Raw genomic sequence first — 21834 nt, 5'->3', positions numbered from 1 at the left:
TTCTAGCAAGAGTCCCAAAAGGAAAGTGGGACTGTACCTGAAGATAAAATAACGAAGAAATTCTTGCACCTAAATCTATGCAGTGAAACTAAATCAGAGAGAAACTATTAAGCAGCCAGATTTTAAAAAGACATCACTTTCCGAGGAGCTGTCCCCTTATCAACAGAAATGGGAGCTTGAAGACAGTCAAATGATATCTTCCGTGAGCTGAAAGATGCACTGCCAGCCTAGAATTATACACCCAGGGAGACCATCTTTAAAGAATGAAGGTGAAATCAAGGCATTTTCAGGCAAACAAAAAGCTTAGTTTGGCACCAGCAGACCTGCACAAAAGGATATACCTCAGGCAGGAGGAAACTGACCCCAGAGGGAAGATCTGAGAATAACGGATACTGTGCACCTAAATTAAAGCTGAATAAACAAGAATAACGTATGGTATAACATTTTAGAATGTGGCTGCACAGTAAGAAGAGGAATGAAGGGAGGGAAACTGCTCAAAGGCCCCCCTGCCATGCTGCCCTGGAAGAGGATCAAGATGCACATTCGCTTCTGACTGTATGAAGTATGTTTATTGCGATTCCTAGGGTAACCGCTAAAATAATCCGTTTAGCTGGAATCCCAGAAGGAAAGAAGGAAAGAAGAAAAAAAAAAAAAAACCGAAGAGGGAGATATAATGAAGATAAATTTCCCAAAGTAAAAGCAAAGAGATGAAAGACCCTGTACTGAAAGGGCCCATAGCATGCTAAAGACAAGAAATAAAGAAAAATGTTCATCTAGATCATGCTACAGTCAAAATGAAGACCGAAGAAAAAATTCTAATAGCTTCCAGGGAGGAGCAAAACATTTTAGTCAAGGATAAAGAATTAGACTCAGATTTTTCAACAACCAACATTGGATTAATATTTTCTAAGTTACAAAATTAGAAAGTAGAATTTTCTATCTAGTCAAACTGTCATTCACATATGGGGCCATATCCTTAGGCATGTGGCCTCAGAAGTTTTGCCACACAAAAACCCACAGTGAAAACAGTATTGGGCCGGGTGTGGTGGCTCACACCTGTAATCCCAACACTTTGGGAGGCTGAGGCAAGCAGATCACTTGACTACCCTGGCCAACATGGTGAAACCCCATCTCTACTAAAAATACAAAAATTAGCCAGGCATGGTGGCAGGCACCTGTAATCCCAGCTACTCGAGAGGCTGAGGCATGAGAATCACTTGAACCTGGGAGGCAGAGGTTGCAGTGAGCCGAGATCGTGCCACTGCACTCTAGTCTGGGAGAAAAAGAAAAAATGAAAACAGTATTGGACACAGTACTTTAAAGGGGGGGAATCGGGGGAGCAAGGATGTCACAATAGATGAATAAAGGGGTGTTTTTTTGTTTGTTTTGAGATGGAGTCTCACTCTGTCGCCCAGGCTAGAGTGCGGTGGCATGATCTTGGCTCACTGCAACCTCTGCCTCCCAGGTTCAAGCGATTCTCCTGCCTCAGTCTTCCGAGTAGCTGAGATTACAAGGGCATGCTACCACGCCTGCCTAATTTTTATATTTTTAGTAAATATGGGGTTTCACCATGTTGGCCAAGCTGGTCTTGAACTCCCAACCTCAAGTGATCGGCACACCTCGGCCTCCAAAAGTGCTAGGATTACAGGTGTGAGCCACCATACCCAGCCTAAAAGTTATTTTTTAAACAACTACTAGGATCAAAGAAAAAGAGAAAACATGCTCATAATAATGCAGATTTTAAAGTTTAGATAATCTTAGCATGATGGAATTTGAGGAGAAGGGGAAGGACCTGAGGGATGTGAAGAAATGCTAAGTTCTTATTGTAAGGAAGAAACATTTATAAGATTGTTAAAATAGTAAGAGAAAATTAAAAAGTAGCACAAACAAAAACTATAAATTAACATGATAGCAATAGGCCCAAGCATTATCAATGATTATAATAAATATAAATAGATGAAGCTCACCAGTTAAAAAGCAAACTACTGACAAACTGGATTTTTTTTTTTTTTTTTTTTTTTTAAGAGACAGAGTCTTGCTCTGTTACCCAGGCTGGTATCCAGTGGCACAATCACAGCTCACTGCAGCCTCAAACACCCAGGTTCAAGTGATCCTCCAACCTCACACTCCTGAATAGCTAGGACTACAGGCATGCACCACCATACCTGGCTAATTTTTAAAATTTTTTTGTAGAGACAGGGTGTCACTATGTTGCTCTGTCTGATCTCAAACTCCTGGCCTCAAGTGATCCTCCAGCCTCAGCCTCTCAAAGTGCTGGGATTACAACAGACACAAGCCACCATGCCCGGCCTAATTGGATGTGTTAAAATCCAGATGCCCGGACCTTCTAAGAGATTCCCAAAATATAAAGGTATACAAAAGTTGAAAGTAAAAGACACATATCATGAAAATACTAACAAAAAGCTATAATAGCTATATTAATATCAGGTAAAATAGACTTTAGGACAAAAGCATTATTAAGGAAGGGAAAGTTGCTATAATAATAAAAGGTTGAGTTAATCAAAAAGATATAATAGTTTTAAACATTATGCATATAATTAAATTCCTCAAAAATATACAAAGCACATATTGATACTTAAGGAAGAAATTGATAAATCCATCACCACAGTTGGAAATTAGGAAGTTTCTGTACACCTCTTTCACTTGTTGATAGGTCAAATGGAAACCATAAAAAACAATCCAGCAAGTATATGGAGATCGAAACAATATATGCTATTACAGACTCATGGATGCAACTCTGAGAACATATTTTTTCTCAAGTATACATGGAATGTATGCAAAAACTGATTGTGTACTAAACCCTAATGGAAGCCTCACAGATTTACAGAGCGTAGCATACAGACCACAATCTATAAGACAATTAAGATAGAAGTTACAAACAAAATGACCAAAAAATCCCAAATATTTGGGAAAAAATTTAAGATGCTAAATAACTCATAGGCAAAATAAATTAGAATGAAAAAATGCAAAATATGTAGAACTGAATGATATAAAAGATATTTGGCCGGGCATGGTGACTCAACGCCTGTAATCCCTGCCCTTTGGGAGGCCGAGGCGGGGGGATCACCTGAGGTCAGGAGTTCGAGACCAGCCTGGCCAACATGGTGCAACCCTGTTTCTACTAAAAATACAAAAATTAGCCGAGCGTGGTGGCACGCGCTTGTAATCCCAGCTACTTGGGAGGCTGAGATAAGAGAATCGCTTGAACCTGGAAGGCAGAGGTGGCAGTGAGCTGAGATCGTGCCACTGTACTCTAGGCTGGGTGACAGAGTGAGACTCCATCTCAGGAAAAAAAAAAAAAAAAATTTAAACTGGCTGGATGCAACAAAAGCAATGCTTCAAAGGAAATATATTGCCTTAAATCATTTAATTTTGAGGCTTTCTCCTTTCTGAGTTTCAATTCTAATATTAGAGAAAGTTCAACATAGAAATCCAAAGAAAGAAGAAAATATACTTTAAAAATAAGAGCAAGAGCAAAAGCCTGCGCAACATAGTGAGACCTCATCTCTACCAAAAAAAAATTTTTTTTTCTTAATTAGCCAGGCATGATGGTACATGCCTGTAGTCCCAGATACTCAGGAGGACTGAGGTGGGAGGATCACTTGAGCCCAGGAGGTTGAGGTTGAGGCTGCAGTGAGTTGTGAACACACCACTGCACTCCAGCCTGTGTGACAGAGCAAGACCCTGTCTCAAAAAATAATAATAATTTTGGCTAGACGTGGTGGTTCATGCCTATAATCTCCTGTATTATTCCATTTTCACACTGCTATAAAGATACCACCAGAGATTGGATAATTTATAAAGGAGAAAAGGTTTAATTAACTCACAGTTCTGCCTGATTGGGGAGGCCTCAGGAAACTCAATCATGGCGTAAGGAGAAGTAAGTACCTTCTTCACAAGGCAGCAGGAAAAGAGCAGAGAGTAGGGGAAACAGCAACTTACAAAACCATCAGATCTAGTGAGAACTCACTATCACAAGAATAGCATGGGGAAAACCACCCCCATGGTCCAATCACCTCCCACCAGGTCCCTCCCCTGACATGTGGGGATTACAATTTGAGATGCGATTTGGGTAGGGACACAGCCAAACCCTATTATCCCAGCACTTTGGAAGGCTGAGGTGGGCGGATTGCTTGAGTTGAAAAATTTGAGACCAGCCTGGGCAATATGGCAAGATACCATCTTTATATTAATAATAATAATAATAAAAGCAGAAATCAATAAACAAAGCCAAAAGTTTATTCTTTGAGGCACAAAAAAACTGTCAAAATAGAAAACTATTGACAAGACTGATCAAGATAGAAATAAATTTTAATGAAAAAGGTTTAATGTGACATATAAAGACATAATTAAAACTTAGATCAGAGGGACAAATTTTAGAAAAATATAACAAGAACTAACTCTAGCTGGGCACAGTGGCTCATGCCTATAATCCCAGCACTTTGGAAAGCCAAGGCAGTTGGATCACTTAAGCCCATGAGTTCAAGACCAAGCTGGGCAACAGCAAGACCCTGTCTCTACAAAAAAAAAAAAAAAAAAAAATTTTTTTTTAATTAGCCATGTGTGGTGGTACACACCTGTAGTCCCAGCTACTCAGGAGGCTGAGGCAGGAGGGTTACTTGAGCCCAGGAAGTCGAGGCTGCAGTGAGTCATGACTACTACTGCATACCAGCCTGGGTGACAAAGCAGACCCTGTCTCAAAAAAAAAAAAGAAAAAGAAAAAGAACTGACTCTAGAAGAAACTGAAAACATGAATAGTCCTACAATAAAGTAACTGAAGCAATAGTTTAAAAATTACCATAAGGAAAACACGAGGCCCAGATAATTTTACAGATGAATTCTCCCAATTTTTTCAGAAACATATCATTCCAATTTTATATAAAGTTTTCCAGATCATAGAAAAAGGAAATATTCACCTCTCCTATACTGTAAGGCCAGGATAACCCTCATACCAAATTAGGCTAACTAGCAGTAGGAAAATAAAAGTTCTACCCTATTTCACTTATGTTAATAAATATATAAGCAAAAATCCAAAACAAGATATCAGAAAATCCAATCCAAGAGTGTATAAAAAAGATAGCATCCTATAATAAGGTTGAATTTATCCTAGGTATATAGAATGATTTTATATTAGAAAATCCATAGAATAATCATATTAACAGATTTCAATAGATTCAGAAAAAGCATTTTAGGTGCCTAGATACAAGATTAATATACAAAAGCCGGTTGCATTTCAGCCAACAACTAGAAAAATGCAACTTAGGACACCAAGGCCGGGCGCAGTGGCTCATGCCTGTAATCCCAGCACTTTGGGAAGCCAAGGCAGGCAGATCACCTGAGGTCAGGAGTTTGAGACCAGCCTGACCAACATGGAGAAACCCCATCTCTACTAAAAATACAAAATTAGCCAGGCGTGGCGGCACGTGCCTGTAATCCCAGCTACTTTGGAAGCTGAGGCAGGAGAATCGCTTGAACCCAGGAGGCGAAGGTTGTGGTGAGCCAAGATCATGCCATTGCACTCCTGCCTGGGCAACAAGAGTGAAACTCCATCTCAAAAAAAAAAACAAAAACAAAAACAATTAATGGCATATAACATCAAGGACCTTGTAATAAATCTTATAATATAATCCAGACCTCTCTAGAGAACATTATAAAGCTCTAATAAGAGATACCAAAGAAGAACTAAATAAATGGAGAAAGATATAATGTTCACAGATAGAAAGTACTGTGAAGATGTCATGATTTAAAAAATCAGTAAATCAAACAAAATTCCAATAGGGACCTTCATGGAACTTGATATTACAATTTTTAAATTTATATTGAGGAATAAAGGGCCAAGACATTTCTGAAGAAGACCAGAGAGGACTTACCCTACTAGATACCAGGATTTTTATTTTGAAACTCTAATGGAACAGAATAGTGAGCCCAGAAACAGACCCATGGATATATGTGCCTCTGATATATGACAAAGGTGGCATATCAGATCTTGTGGGAAGATGGAATGGCTCACCAAATGAATCCCTATGGAAAAAGATGCACTTAATCCCTCCCTCATATTATAAAGAAAATCAACTCCAAATAATGGCCTTACAATAATATTGTTTGACTTATTGTAAACAATGACTTAATAAGTTGAAAAGGATAAATATCTTTTAGACCCTAAGGAAATATTAAGACACAAGCATTCATATATTTGACCATATTAAAATACTTTTGTTCATTGAAAACTTTTACTCACTAAAAGGCAATTTAAAAAAAGTGGAAAGACAATGCATAAACAAACTTGGAGAAGGTAATCATAATACCTACCTACACTTGACAGAGGATTATTATCAAGAATACAGAGTATTTTATCACAGTTAAAAATAAAAATTTTTAAAAGATCACACAAAGAACTTTTTTTTTGAGATGGAGTCCCACTCTGTCACCCAGCCTGGAGTGCAGTGGTGTGATCTCGACTTACTGCAGCCTCTGCCTCCTACATTCAAGCGATTCTCCTGCCTCAGCCTCCTGAGGAGCTGGGATTACAGGTATACGCCACCACGCCCGACTAATTTTTGTATTTTTAGTAAAGACGGGGTTTTGCCATGTTGGCCAGGCTGGTCTCAAATTCCTGACCTCAGGTGATCTGCCCGCCTCTGCCTCCCAAAGTGCTGGGATTACAGGCAAGAGCCACCACGCCCAGCCCACATAAAGAACTTCTAACCAACAAATAATGTAAAAATAATGGGAAAATATGCAAGAGTCATGAACAAGAATTTTGCAGAAAAAACATATATGGCCAGTCACCATATAAAAACCATGTATGTTGAAGAAGCTGTAGAGCTACAATATCTCTGATACATTGCTGCTGGCAAAAGTTGTAAATTGGTGCAACACTTGGGAAAACAGTTTGGCTTTCCACCAGTTGTGGTGGCTCATGCCTGTAATCCCAGCACTTTGGGAGGCCAAGGTGGGTGGAACACCTGAGGTCAGGAGTTCCAGACCAGCCTGGCCAAACTGGTGAGACCCTGTCTCTACTAAAAATATAAAAACTAGCCAGGCGTGGTGGCACACACCTGTAATCCCAGCTACTCGGCAAGCTGAGGCAGGAAAATTGCTTGAACCTGGGAAGTGGAGGTTGCAGTGATCCGAGATGGTGCCACTGCACTCCGGCCTGGATGACAAGAGTGAAATTCCATCCCCCCCGCAAAAAAAGATGAACAATCACATAGTCATAACCCAGTAATTCTACTTGTAAAAATATACTCAAGAGAAATTCTTGCAAATGTACAATAGGACTTATGCATGAGACTATTCCAATAACAAAAACTTGGAAACAACACAAATTTATTGAATGAATAACTGTGGTACATTCGCATGAAGGAATATATACAGTAGCTAAAACTAAACCCCAGTAACATGAAGCAATATAGGTAAATCTTAGCAATATAATAAGAAAAAAAAAAAGCAGAGGGTCCCACAGCAGTACTGGTGGCCATGGTTCCCGTAGCCAGAAGGAGTTGCTCACAGAGCCCCCCCACACAGCATAGGTAGGAAATCTACCTTTTAATGTGTTTCAGGGCGACATAGATGCTATCTTTAAGGATCTCAGCATAAGGAGTGTACGGGTAGTCAGAGACAAAGACACAGATAAATTTAAAGGATTCTGCTATATAGAATTCGATGAAGTGGATTCCCTTAAGGAAGCTTGACATACGATGGTGCACTGTTGGGCGATCAGTCACTTCATGTGGACATTGCAGAAGGCAGAAAACAAGATAAAGGTGGCTTTGGATTCAGAAAAGGTGTACCAGATGACGAGGCTTCAGGGATGACTTCTTAGGAGGCAGGGGAGGTAGTCACCCAGGTGACTGGCAAACAGGCCCCCCAGTGGGCAGCCACTTCAGAGATGGTCCTCCCCTCCACGGATCCAACATGGATTTCAAAGAACCGACAGAGGAGGGAAGAGCACGAAGACCACGACTCCAGCTTCAACCTCGAATGTTGTGATGCCCCTCAATCAAGTAGCCAATCCCAACTCTGCTCTCTTCGGGGGTGCCAGACCCAGAGCAGAATTCGTCACAAGGAGCAAGAATGAGCCTGCGGTTGGGAGGGAATGGGACGTGGGGGATTGGAGCAGGACCACAGCCTGGTGAGCCCCTGGGCCGTGTTCCTGCAGCTTCCACTCCCGCGCCTGCCACTGGCCTCCCTACAGTGGAAACACAGCTTGTTGAGTGCATGCCAGCTGTTAACAAGTGGCTTTTAGTACATTCTGGGCTTTGCTGTATCTATCTAGTGCCTGTTTGTGCGTTTTTTTTCTTTCTACCACTGCTTCCCCATTTTCCTTCTGTTCTTTTCCTCCCAGCTCGTTTTCCTAGCAGCACATGGGGTTCCCCAGAGGATCGGAGGTGGCCATGTCAGGGAGTCATTTGGGCTGTGGTGCTGCATCATTTTTCTCCTTTGCTTTCTCTTTTTACTTTAGACATTGGCCCGACTCCAGGTGTTTCCTTTCACTTCCTCAGTGTTTCTCTTCTGACCTGCATGTTGAGTTCTGTATTGCGTCGGCTTCCAACAAAAACCAGAAGTGACTGACAGACTGAACTGCACCTTGTTGGTATTCAGCTGTGATGGACATAAAGAACTGGAGGCACCTTGTTTTCACAACTAGGATAAAAATAGCTGTTGATCCTTGCAGGGTCCTTTCCATTCCTATTGAGAGGGAGCCCTGGCTCCATGACCTCCTCCCAAAGTGGACTGTCCAAAGGGATAGGCTCACACAAGAAACAGCGAGAGCTGAAAAGTGGGGACCGTGGAATAGTGGTAGGGAGTCCACGGAGAAGATACAGTGAATGTTCGTATGCGTTCACGTGTTTTTGTTACTACTTTTTCAAGGCTGTGTCCCAACGAGTTCACTCCTTTCACCAGACATGGTCGAGGTTCCCCTCTCTGGCCAGCGGGTTTCTTTTCTGCTGGGCCAAGGCACTTTGGGGGTTGGGGGGTAGTGCCGGCACTGCACTTGGCTGACTGCAGCGCTGACGTGGTGTTTCCCCAAATCCCTGTTGCCTGTGTGTTTGTGTTTATCTGTTCCTAGTATAGGCAACATAATGAGATACTGTGCTTCCCACCTCTCCAATTCATAGCCAAAATTGGTCTAGAATCTGGCACTTTACTCATTTCCCGTGATAAATGAAATTGTACTGTGCAGAGCTGTCAGGAACCTTCAGATAACTGTATAGGACTGTAGCTGTCTAGGTCTGAGTCTGCATCTTGGGGACACACTTGATTGTTCCCAGGTGCAGGGTTCAGCACTTACCTGGGAGTGGTAGTGGTTAGGCTTTTGAGCTTGAATGCCCGCATGTGAACAGATGAAAAATCCTTCAGTACCCAAATCCCAGCCTTCCCTTTGGGGAGCAGTTGTGGGGTGGCTGGCAGCAAGGGCCTAGGAAAGAGACCCTTGCCGGCTGATGGCAAGGCGGCCTGGGGTACCCAGTGTAGTGTGCTTAGTAATTGGTCACCAGCTATCATCCTTGGCTTCTCCTACTGTGTCTTTGTTACAAGCCCTCAGCAATCCACAGAACTCTCTCTCCTTCCTTCCACCTGTCAGCTTCTCTGCTTCTGAGATAAGAACCATTTCTGTAACACCAATACTTAAGAAAGACATGCATTATGTGGTGTAATCAAACCTGATGCTTTCAGATCATCTACTTACATCTTCAATGTGGATAAGATAAAGAAACAAAACAAATGCATCTAAACTTCTGGGCAATCCAGTTGATTTTTAAATGTAAGAATGGAATTCCAAACACAACACATTCAGCTATATGACAGAAAGTAAATCTACGGATATGGTATTTTGTGAAGGATCTTTTCAACAAAAGAAACGCTTACATAATTAAAAAAAAATGTATGTGTATATATATATATATATATATATACACATACATACATATATACACACACACACACACACACACACACATTAGGAAAGATGGACTAACTACAACCCAAGTAGAGAAAGTATGAACAAGGCCTGCTGGACAGTTATACAACCTTGCAGTCAACAACTGTTCTCTTCAATCACATGGAACGTGTGCAAAAACTGCCCATATACTGGACCATAAAGCAAATTTCAAAGGACTGAAATTATGCCAAGTATATTGTCTGACTCCAAGGCAATCATACTAGAAAAAAATGACTAGAAAAATCCCCATATGAGCTGGGCATGGTAGCTGATGCCTGTAATCCCAACATTCTGGGAGGCCAAGATAGGCAGACCAATTGAGGTCAGGGGTTCAAGACCAGCCTGGCCAACATGACAAAACCCTATCTCTACTAAAAATACAATAAAATTAGCTGGGTGTGGGGGCATGCCCTGAAATCCCAGCTACTCAGGAGACTAAGGCGGGAGAGTTGCTTGAACCCAGGAGGTGGAGGTTGCAGTGAGCGGAGATCAGGCCACTTCACTCCAGCCTGGGCCACACAGAGCGAGACCCGTCTTTTTTTTTTTTTTTTTAGACGGGGCCTCGAACTGTCGCCCAGGCTAGAGTGCAATGGCGTGATCTCGGCTCACCACAACCTCAGCCTCCCGGGGTTCAAGCAATTCTCCTGCCTCAGCCTCCTGAGTAGATTACCTGGGATTACAGGTGCCTGCCACCACGCCCGGCTAATTTTTAGTAGAAACGGGGTTTCACTATGTTGGTCAGGCTGGTCTCAAACTCCTGACCTCGTGATTCACCGGCCTCAGCCTCCCAAAGCGCTGGGATTACAGGCGTGAGCCACCACGCCCAGTGGAGACTCTGTCTTAAAAAAGCCAGGCACTCCAGCCTGGGCAACAAGAGTGAAACTGTCTCAAAAAAGAAGAAAAAAAAAAAACATAATAGAAAAGAAGAAAAGCCGAGAAATACTAAGCTAGGCAATTCCCAGATAAGTCTAATGTGGCAAAACAGCGGCAGGTTGGCCATGTGAGCATGGGAGGTCTGGGGAGCAGAAGGCAGCTGTTTGCAGCCACTGGGTTCCGCCGGGTGGGCCCACTGGGGGGAGCTGGAGGGTGAGGCGACCCGGGAGGGGAGACACCCCCAGGCAGGGGAGGGCGGCCGGGTGGGTGTGGTGCGGCTCACACCGCAGACACCGCCACCGCCACCGCCACAGGGAGAATGCGGAGAACATGTACTACTTCTCAGAGCTGGCCCTGACCCTCAACGAGCACGAGGAGGGCGTAGCGCCCACTGATAGCCGCCTGCGGCCCGACCAGCGGCTGATGGAGAAGGGCCGTTGGGACGAGGCCAATACCGAGAAGCAGCGGCTGGAGGAGAAACAGCGCCTGTCGCGGCGCCGGCAGCTGGAGTCCTGCGGGCCCGGCAGCAGCTGCAGCTCGGAGGAAGGTGAGGCCGGGCGGGAAGGGCGCCCCGGAGGGGAGGAAAGGGGTACCCGGGTGGGAGTCCCGCGGGGATGGATTCTGGGGAGGCAGGCCACCAGCCCACCCACCAGCCCACTGTGCCTGCCCAGCAGAGAAGGAGGCGGATGCCTACACGCCACTGTGGTTTGAGAAGAGGCTGGACCCGCTGACCGGGGAGATGGCCTGTGTGTACAAGGGCGGCTACTGGGAGGCCAAGGAGAAGCAAGACTGGCACATGTGCCCCAACATCTTCTGAGCGCCACCCTTGCAGCAAATACAGGCGCCTGCACAGCCCGGCCCACCTGTTCATTAATGCACTCAATTTAGTACTGAATGGTCTTTCTCCCAGCCCATTCCCAGCCCTTCCTATTTCCTTTCCTATTTCTTTTTTTCTCCACACTTTCTTGGGACTCCCACCTTGGAAGGAGGAAGGGCTGACCTGGGTTTTCTCCAGCCCCCAGGTGCGCTGGGTCACCCGTGCCCCTTCATTATGGACCTGGGCCCTACTGGAACCCCTGCCCCAGTTACCACAACTCAGGCCGGCTGGCCCAGGCCATGGGCTGCGCAAATCACCAGCCCCCAACCCAGGGATGAACTAGCCCCTTCTAGGGAGCCTCTTCAACTTTTTTAGAAAAATGATCTCCATTTCTTTCCAGCTGTGATGTTTAGTAAATATTTTTAGTACCGCACTTAGCAGACAGCTTTCCAAGTGTGCTTTCTTGCCACAAAAGTGTCCTGGCAAGAGCCCCTTATTTTTAAGACATCAGGAAGCCAGACCCCTTTGAGTTGGGAGAATTTTGTAGCTCAACATATCAAGTCCTCGATGGTATCTGAGCTGCCCACACCCCCACCTGCCAGGGCCCCACAGAGCCCGAAACTGAAGGGGGCTGCCCCAGCCCAGCAGAGCACAGAGAGTTTCTGGAGCTCCTACCCACAGATGCAGGAGGGGGTACTGATGGCATCCCCCTGGTGGATTTGAGGGCAGCAGTCCCTGGCCTCGCCCTAGCCGGCCTGGGTGGCTCCCTAGCCCCAAGAGGCCAGGAAGGGCTGGAAGGCAGGGCCTGCAGGTGCTCCCCGCCCTGAGACCCAGGCCCCAAATCAGCAATAATGAACAAACCCTTGGCCCGGCCTGGGCTGGTGACCCGGGCATCAGAGACCTTGCATCCCTCCTCATCCTAGGAGGCCCCTAGGGGTGCCCCATCTCAGTGCCCCCTGAACTCTTTATTTGCCTAATTTATATATATATATATGATATATAAATATATATAAAATAGCTATTTTGCTTAAATTTCTACAGTATGTAAAAGTGAAAAAATGATGAAGACGGGCACACCTGTCTGAGTTTGGCCCTCATGTCAGCTGCGCCCTTCCCTCTCCTCATGCCCCCTTCCAGCGGCTTCTGCCAACCATGTGGGGCTGGACCACCATGGCCACTGACCCAGCCCCTCAGAATCCCACACTCCAATCCTTTCTATTTCAGTTTAGTCCTAAAAGTTCATCACAGGGTTTTTATTTCTACTCCAGGACTGGTTTTGTTTTTATATATATAAAAAAAAAAGTGAAAACACCAACATGTGAAATGCCTTACCTTACGATGCCCACTGGAGAGGCGGGGTGGGGTGGGGCAGGACAGCCCCACTGGGGCTCCCACAGAGCTGTGGAATGTACCTCTCCCCAACACTGTTTTGTTAGCGAGCACCTTTTGACCAGTAATAAAAAACCTTGGCTTTGGAGTTTTCCACTGCCCTGTCCCTCAGTCTCTCTGTGTCTGGGTGGAGGGGACTAACGTAGAAGGACAGGTGACAGCCTACAAGGTGGCATGGGGGTAGAGCATGGGGTGAAACAGCAGGGGGGTCAGGGGAAGAGAGGAGGTAGGAGACCCAGGAAACTGCCCAAAGGGCTGGGGAGAGGGTCGCAGCTCTGCCAAAGGCTGCCCTGATGCTGTGGCAACAGGGCTGGCCTGGACCTAGCTCTGCTCTTTGGAATGGCAGTGCTTTAGCCAGGTGGAGACCACCAGCAGCCCCCTCCCATGTTTCAGTTCCTGGAGCTGTCTAGTGGGAGGCCTCCAGGGGGAGGGCCAGCCCTGGTGAGTTCCATATCACTTGACAGCAGCAGCCTGGGCTGCACTTCCAGGTGAGGGATGGGTAGAGCAGGGCACCCCAGGGGCTTCAGGGCCAGTGCTCTCACCATCTGCCTCCACACCCCAGCCCTGTGGGATCTGGGGCTGGCCCTGCACAGCTCCTTCCCTGGCTAGGCTTCCCTATCTGTGGGGAGGTGGCTGCTGGTGGAGGGTCCTGGCTGAGGAGCTGGTGGGGCAGGTCTCACTGGAATAGAGGTGAGGCGGAACCTCAGGATGCACCTGACCCAGAGGGCAAGGGAGGGGACAAAGGTCAGTCTACTGAGGCAAAGAGAGGGCTCTGAAGAGCTTGAACAGGAAGTGACATCAGGGCAATGTTTTAGAAAGACCACTCTGACCAGCAGGACACAAGATCAACCTACACTCAGTGGTCTCACATACACCAGCCATCACTGAGTAGAAAATATAATAGAAAAAAAGATCTACAACATAGGCCATCTGACAAAAAGACACAAAACCTGTAAAAGACCTTTATGGACATGACAGAGAGGACCTGAGTTAAGAGGGTTCATAGCTAGGTTCACATTCAGTTATGTTAGTCCCAAACCTACAAATTCAACATGATCCCTATCAAAATCCTACCAATATAGTTCAAAAGCTTGACAAGTTGATTGTGACATTTGTATGAGAGAGTAATTGTTTAAAAAAAAAAAAAGGGCCAGGCGCAGTGGCTCATGCCTGTAATCCCAGCACTTTAGGAGGCCAAGGTGGACAGATCACTTGAGGCCAGGAGTTCGAGACCAGCCTGGCCAACATGGCAAAACTCCGTCTCTACTAAAAATACAAAAATTAGCTGGGTGTGGTGGCGCACACCTGTAATCCCAGCTAGTTGGGAGGCTGAGGCAGAAAATCACTTGAACCTGGGAGGCAGAGGCTGCAGTGAGCCAAGATCGCGCCACTGCACTCCAGCAAGAACTCGGGGGACGATGAGGGGACTATGTGGACTTGACCTGCAGATGCCCAAACAAGCTGGAAGCCTCCTGGGGACACACAGCTTCCTTTTTCTCCACTGCACACTGATCACCATCTGGCTGCCATGCAGTGTATTTGTTGATGGTCTGCCCTCCCTACCCCAGTGGACTGTGAGCTTCATGAGACTGTGAGCTTCATGGTCTTCTACGTTGTAGCATCCCACTGCCTGGCACGTAGTCATTGCTCAATGAATAGCTGTCGAAAGAATCAACACCAGGCCAGGAAGACCCGCTGAAGCAAATGCTCAGTGGGACAACACCTGAGCAGTGGGGGGCGTGACTGCAGTACCAAGTTGGCAGGAGACTCAGAAATGGAACTGGTGAAGAGCTGAGCCCAGGGACTCAGGAAACTCCTGCCTCCCCCAAACTCTAGAGTCCAAATTGCTGATCCTGACAGACTGTGGGGTAGGAGTCAGATTCTGTAAGTGGGGAAGAGAAGGCCTGAGGTTCCCTCATCTCCAGGGACATGGCTCAGCATGAAGGGAGTTGGGAGGAGGGGACAACGGAGAGACACATTTCAAAGTGGAACACAGAACAGGACCAGAGACAAACGCAATGCTATTTAACTTATTGTTTTTATGAAGCTAGCCAGCATGCATAACTTCAGCAACAAAGCCTGATAAAGACAGTGTGAAAATAAAGGGAATATCTAGTTCGGTCTCATGGAAGAATTTTCATAAATCCAAACAAGAGAACAGCAAATAGAATCTAGCCACATAGAAAAGACTGAACCCCAAGTTGGTAAGCCCATGCCCAAATTAGGTTTACTGCAGAAATGCAAGAATGGCTCAATGTTGTGAAGCTTTCCATGGTAAATCATTGATTACATCAGCCAGTCGAAGGACTTCTCTTTCTGGCAATATGGTAAACTAGGTTCCTGGAAAATACTCCTTTGTGGAAAACTAGACAGGCTGGATAAAATTTTTTAAATGTTAAATGTATCCATCAACTGGAAACAATATGAGGAATACTCAAGCCAAAAACTAAGTGGGTATGAAAACCTGGAGAGGTAAGAAAAGGTGTGAAATATTTTATGTTGCAATTATTTACAAAGCCCAATGAGCTTAACTTAAGTTTTCACTGCCTCAAAAGAGCCTCCAAAGGTAGGGCATATAATAGGAGATTTGGGGCCCCCAAGGGCTATACCTTCAATGTAATGGTGAATCCAAAATAAAATACAAGAAAAATCACTTGTCTTAAAGGTCGGTCCTGAGCAGAGAAAAACAAAATCCCCCTAAGAATTTGTAATCAGGAGTGGACCCTCAGTTAGTTTTGCAGCCCAAATACACACTACCTGAATGGCTCAATGAAACCTCTGACAAAGAACGTAACATGGTCCCAAGTTGGCAATGTTCCCAGTCATCTGGGGGAAGAAAACAAGTCCTCTCTGGAAGATATCCCCTTCATTCTAGGCCTTAAGAGAACCGCAGATATGAAACTGCAGGGAAAATGAGCAGCTCACAGTATAAAATCACCAAACACACAAGGAAACAAGCACCCATGAGCAAGGGCAACCAGAAATAACAGATAGCAGAATCAGACAGAAAACTCTTCCACATAGTGAAATTATCAGATACAGAAGGGAAAATAAGCATGTTTAATATATTTCTAGAAACAGAAAGGCAGCTTGAAAATAAGTGAAGAGTAAATATTCAAAAATACTAAACAAATTTCAAGAAAATGTTTTAAAATCACTAAAAATAATTCAGTGAATAGTTTTACAACAGATTACACAGCTGAAGAGAGTATTAGTGAAGCAGAAGTGAGATCTGAAGAAATTTGGAATACAACACAGAGACACAAAGAGGTGAAAAATATCAAAGGGAAGTTAAGACATGAAAGATAAGATCCCACATATGTCTGATCTATTTCAGAAGGAGAAAAGCATTTTTTATGGAACAGAAGCAATCTTTGAAGAGTTATGGCTAAAAGTTTTTCAAGAAATCATGAAAAACACCAATATACAAAGTTAAGCTCAACAAATCCTAATTATGGTAAATAAAAAGATATCCACAGCTAAATACAATATAGTAAAACTGCAAGATTACTAAGACAACAAAATCTTACAAGCAGATTTTTTTAAATTACCTTCAAAGAGCATAAATCAGGCCAGGTGCAGTGGCTTACACCTGTCATACCAGCACTTTGGGAGGCTGAGGCAGAAGGATCGCTTGAGACCAGCAGTTGGAGACCATCATGGGAAAATAGAAGAGACCCCATCTCTACAAAAAAATAAAAATAAAAACTAAATTAGGCAAAGTGGTATGTGTCTGTAGTCCTAGCTACTCAGGAGACTGAGGCTGGAGGATTGCTTGAGCCCTAAAATTCGAGGCTGCAATGAGCTATGATCACACCACTACACTCCAACCTGAGCAACAGAGTGAGAACCTGAAAATTCATCTCCAAAGGAAGACCAATTAGACCGAGAACAGATTAGACTGAGAGTTAGCCTCCAAAGGAAGTCAGGAGACAATGAAGTATTACCTCCAAAATAGAGAAGAAAATGTTAGTATTCTCTTCAGTCAAAATATCTTTTCCACAGGTCACGTGTGGTGATTTATGCCTATAATCCCAACACTTGGGGAGGCCAAGGTGGAATGATCACTTGAGCTCAGGAATTTGAGACCAGCCTGGGCAATATAGCAAGACTCCATCTCTACAAAAAATAAAATAATTAACCAGGCATGGTGGCGTGTGTCTGTAGTCCCAGCTACTTGGGAGGCTGAGGAGGGAGGATAACTTGAGCCTAGAAGTTCGAGACTGCAGTGAGCTACACAATCATCCTGTCTCTGTCTGTCTGTCTGTCTCTCTCTCTCTCTCTCTATATATATATAGATATGTGTGTGTATGTATGTGTATGTTTGTATAACTAAATTTTATTTAGCATATTAAACAGTATATTAAAATACTTTTTAAAAAAAATATATATAGCGTCATGTGGAGTGAGACTATGATGAGTTAAGATTATGTAAAACTTATCAGGTAATCACTGAAGGAATAGAAATACTAAATTATTTCCAAAGCAGTAGAAGAAACACATTGAATGCAGGGGGGGAAAGCTCAGTAAATCTAAAGAAGGGAAGAGAGGAGAGGAAAAAAGAATGTAGAATAAAAATCACAAATAAGAGAATACAAATACATCAATAATATATCAGTAATTACATAAAATTTAAGTAATCTAAATGCTTCAAGGAAAAAAATATGGACTAAAAATAAAATCCAGCTGTATACTATTTACAAGAATACACCTAAAACATAAATATATAAACTAAACAGACTCTAGGGCAAAAAATATTACTAGATGTCAACTACTAGAATTTTTAAGGTCATTTTGTAGTGATAAAAGGCAAAACTCATAAATTTCTAAAACTTTTATGCACCTAATAACATCTCAAAGTGTATAAAGTAAAATGGATAAAGAGAAAGATAAAGCCACTATCATAATGGAAGATTGTAATGTATTTCTCCCAGTAATGAGAGCTCAGACAACAAATTATGTTAATTACTATATAATCAACAAACTTGATGTCATGGACACATACAGGGAATTAAATGTGACTGCAGAATACATATTTTTGAAATGGACATGGGACTTTTATGAACATTAACCACATATTTGATCCAGTCATAAGGCCTCAGCAAATTTCAAAGGACTCATATACAGACCACATTCTCAGACTACAATGAAGACAGTTCAAAATCAATGACAAAAATAAAACTGGGAGAAAAAACAGACTAGAACATTAATACATTTCGAAATAACTCATAGGTCAATGAAGAAAACAACAGAAATCAGAAAATACAGTTAAACAAAAAAACTATATATTAAAACGTACAGAATACAGGTAAAGCAGTACCTTGAGGAAAATTTACAGCATTGAAGGCTCATGTAAAAGAACTAAAAAATTTTTAAACATCCAATTTGAGTAAGAAAATGAACATTAGAATAAACTCAAGAAAAGGATAAGAATGGGCCAGGCGAGGTGGCTCACGCCTGTGGCTCCCAGCACTTTGGGAGGCCAAGACGGGCAGAATACAAGGTCAGGAGATCGAGACCATCCTGGCAAACATGGTGAAACCCCGTCTCTACTAAAAAAATACAAAAAATTAGCCGGGCATGTTGGTGGGCGCCTGTAGTCCCAGCTACTCAGGAGGCTGAGGCAGGAGAATGGCATGAACCCGGGAGGGAGAGCTTACAGTGAGCCGAGATCGCGACTCTGCCCTCCAGCCTGGGCGACAGAGCGACTCTGTCTCAAAAAAAAAAAAAAAAAAAAAAAAAGAAAAAAGAAAAAAAAGGACAAGAATGAATGAAAATAAAGATCAGATATTCATTAAATAGGGAAATAATAAAAAGAATGAAGAAAGCTGAGGTTGGGCCAGGTGCAGTGGCTCACACCTGTAATCCCAGCACTTTGGGAGGCCAAGGCAGGCAGATCACGAGGTCAGGAGATCGAGACCATCCTGGCTAACACGGTGAAACCCCTCTCTACTAAAAATACAAAAACAAAATTAGCCGGGCGTCGTGGCAGGCACCTGTAGTCCCAGCTACTCAGGAGGCTGAGGCGGGAGAATGGCATGCACCCGGGAGGCGGAGTTTGCAGCGAGCTGAGATTGCACCACTGCACTCCAGCCTGGGTGACAGAGTGAGACTCCCGTCTTGAAAAAACAACAACAAAAAGAAAATCGCTTGAACCTGGGAGGCAGAGGTTGCAGTGAACCAAGATTGTGCCACTGCACTCCAGCCTGGGCAACAAGACTGAAACTCTACCTAGAAAAAAAGAAAGGGGACATAAATACAGACACCAGAGACATTTTAAAGTAAGGATATATTATTAGTTTTTATTTTTATTTATTTATTTATTTTATTTTTTTTTTTTTTTTTTGAGACGGAGTCTTGCTCTTTCACCCAGGCCAGACTGCAGTGGCACTATCTCGGCTCACTGCAAGCTCTGCCTCCTGGGTTCACGCCATTCTCCTGCCTCAGCCTCCAGAGTAGCTGGGACCACAGGCGCCCGCCACCGCACCCGGCTAATTTTTTGTATTTTTAGTAGAGACGGGGTTTCACCATGTTAGCCAGGATGGTCTCGATCTCCTGACCTCGTGATCCACCCACCTCGGCCTCCCAAAGTGCTGGGATTACAGGCGTGAGCCACCGGGCCCAGCCTAAAGTAAGGATATATTATTAGAACTTGCCCTGTGGAGACGCCTAAAAAATAAATAAGGAATATTATGAACAACTTGGACAATAAATTTGAAAACAGATAAAATGGATTGGTTCCTACAAAAATATAACTTGGCTGGACTCATTGGCTCATGCCTGGGATCCCAACACTCTGGGAGGGCGAGTCGGGCTGATTGCTTTGAAGCCAGGTGTTTGAGACCAAGCTGGGCGACATGATAAAACCCCATCTCTACAAAAAATATGCACACACAAAAAATTAGCTAGGCATTGTGGTGCATGCCTGTAGTCCCAGCCACTCAGGAGGCTGAGGTAGGGGGATGGCTTGAGCTCGGGAGGTGGAGGCTGCAGTGAGCCTAGATCATGCCACTGTACTCCAGCCTGAGCAACAGAGTGAGACCCTGTCTCAAAAAAAAAAAAAAAAAAAGACTTATAACCATTTCTTTTTAAAAATCAGTTAAAAGTAGTCCTAACAGGCCGGACGCAGTGGCTCATGCCTGTAATACCAGCACTTTGGGAGGCTGAGGCGGGCGGGCCATGAGGTCAAGAGATTGAGATTATCCTCACCAACATGGTGAAACCCTGCCTCTACTAAAAATACAAAAATTAGCTGGGTGTGGTGGTGCACACCTGTAGTCTCAGCTACTCAGGAGGCTGAGGCAGGAGAATCATTTGAACCCGGGAGGCGGAGGGTGCAGTGAGACGAGATCACTGCACTCCAGCCTGGTGACACAGCGAGACTCCGTCTCAAAAATAGTCCTAATATATACACACAAAACTCTATACAGATGACCAAGGAATAATTCCAATCTTACAGAAACTTTCCAAGAGTAGAGAGAAAGAGAGAATACTCCCAAACTGTTTTCTTCAAGCTAACATAACCTGCTCACAAAAACCTGACAAACAGTATGAGAATGGACAATTACAAACTAATGTCACTTGTAATGGCACAATTCAAAATAAAATATTAATAAATCTAACAATATAGAAAATCATTATTATTCCAAAAATGCAAGGTTAGTTTATGCTGAGAAAAACTAAACAAGTCACCACATTAACAAATTAAAGGATAATGCTACATAGTTATGCTAATATGAAGAAAACACTTTAGGTAAAATTCAGCATGCATCCATGATATTTAAAAGGAAAAAAAGGCCGGACACAGTGGCTCACGCCTGTAAGCCTAGCACTTTGGGAGGCCCAGGTGGGTGCATCACCTGAGGTCAGGAGTCAAGACCGGCCTGGCCATCATGGTGAAACCCCATCTCTACTAAAAATACAAAAATTAGCTGAGCATGGTGGTGGGCACCTGTAATCCCAGCTCCTCAAGAGGCTGCAGCAGGAGAATCACTTGAACCTGGGAGGTGGAGGCTGCAGTGAGCCAAAATGGCACCACTGCACTCCAGCCTGGGCAACAGAGCGAGACTCTGTCTCAAAAAATATATAAATAAATAAAATAAAAAGTTTAGCAATAGGAATAGAAGAAAATTTCCATAATCTGATATCTACACACACACACACTTTTCCTGCGAGACAGGGAACAAAAAGAGATGTCCACTTTCCCCCTTTATATTCAACATTGTACTCAGAGCCAATGCAATAAGGCAAGAAAAATATTTACATAAAGTATGAGAATTGGTAAAATTATCACTGTTCACTGATGATATGACCTAAAAAATCCAAAAGAATTGTGTAGGTAACAGTCAATTGATATATAAAAATCAATTACATTTTTATATACTAGCAACAAACTGTCAGAGAATGTAACTTAAAGTTGTCATTCATCTATAATAGCACTACAAATCATCAGGTTCCAAAGATATATCTAACAAAAGACATATGAGACCTCTAAAGGGAAAACTGTAATACTTTTTTTGAGAGACACTAAACAAAGATCTAGATTGAGAATTATACCATATTCATGGTTGGGAAGACTTATAAAGGTATCAATTCTTCTCAGTTGAGGATGGATACCATCAATTCCAGTGGAACCCCTACAGGTTTTCTCATGGAGCTTGATGATTCTAAAATGTACACGAAAATGCTAACACCTAACAGTAGTCAAGACACTATCGAAGTACAAAAGTAGCCGGGCACGGTGGCTCATGCCAGCACTTTGGGAGGCCAAGGCAGGTGGATAGCCTGAGGT

At 43.7% G+C, this 21834-nt stretch overlaps 1 protein-coding gene and 1 pseudogene across 13 annotated transcripts in view; both read left to right on the top strand.

Annotated features, from left to right (window-relative positions):
• OSBP2 (oxysterol binding protein 2) overlaps nt 1-21834 on the top strand; it is a 215049-nt gene that overhangs the window by 184175 nt on the left and 9040 nt on the right. For 5 of the 13 annotated variants that reach the window (XM_063623530.1, XM_063623528.1, XM_055254033.2 and 2 more), the window contains 2 exons: nt 11152-11384; nt 11509-13139. The exons of 1 other annotated variant lie outside the window; for it this stretch is intronic. In XM_063623530.1, the coding sequence (XP_063479600.1) occupies nt 11152-11384; nt 11509-11654 (379 nt within the window). In that variant the 3' untranslated portion in view covers nt 11655-13139. Of the gene's footprint in view, nt 1-8485; nt 9431-11151; nt 13140-21834 lie in introns of those variants that run through there. 7 more of the 13 variants (XM_063623525.1, XM_055254031.2, XM_055254041.2 and 4 more) reach the window with 4 other exon arrangements.
• LOC129468497 (eukaryotic translation initiation factor 4H-like) lies at nt 1763-8496 on the top strand (annotated as a pseudogene).

Source organism: Symphalangus syndactylus, chromosome 18, assembly GCF_028878055.3.
Source record: "Symphalangus syndactylus isolate Jambi chromosome 18, NHGRI_mSymSyn1-v2.1_pri, whole genome shotgun sequence".
In the NCBI taxonomy this organism is placed as follows: domain Eukaryota; kingdom Metazoa; phylum Chordata; class Mammalia; order Primates; family Hylobatidae; genus Symphalangus; species Symphalangus syndactylus.
Note: the sequence above shows the minus strand (reverse complement) of the source record. Positions and strands in the feature narration are given on the sequence as shown.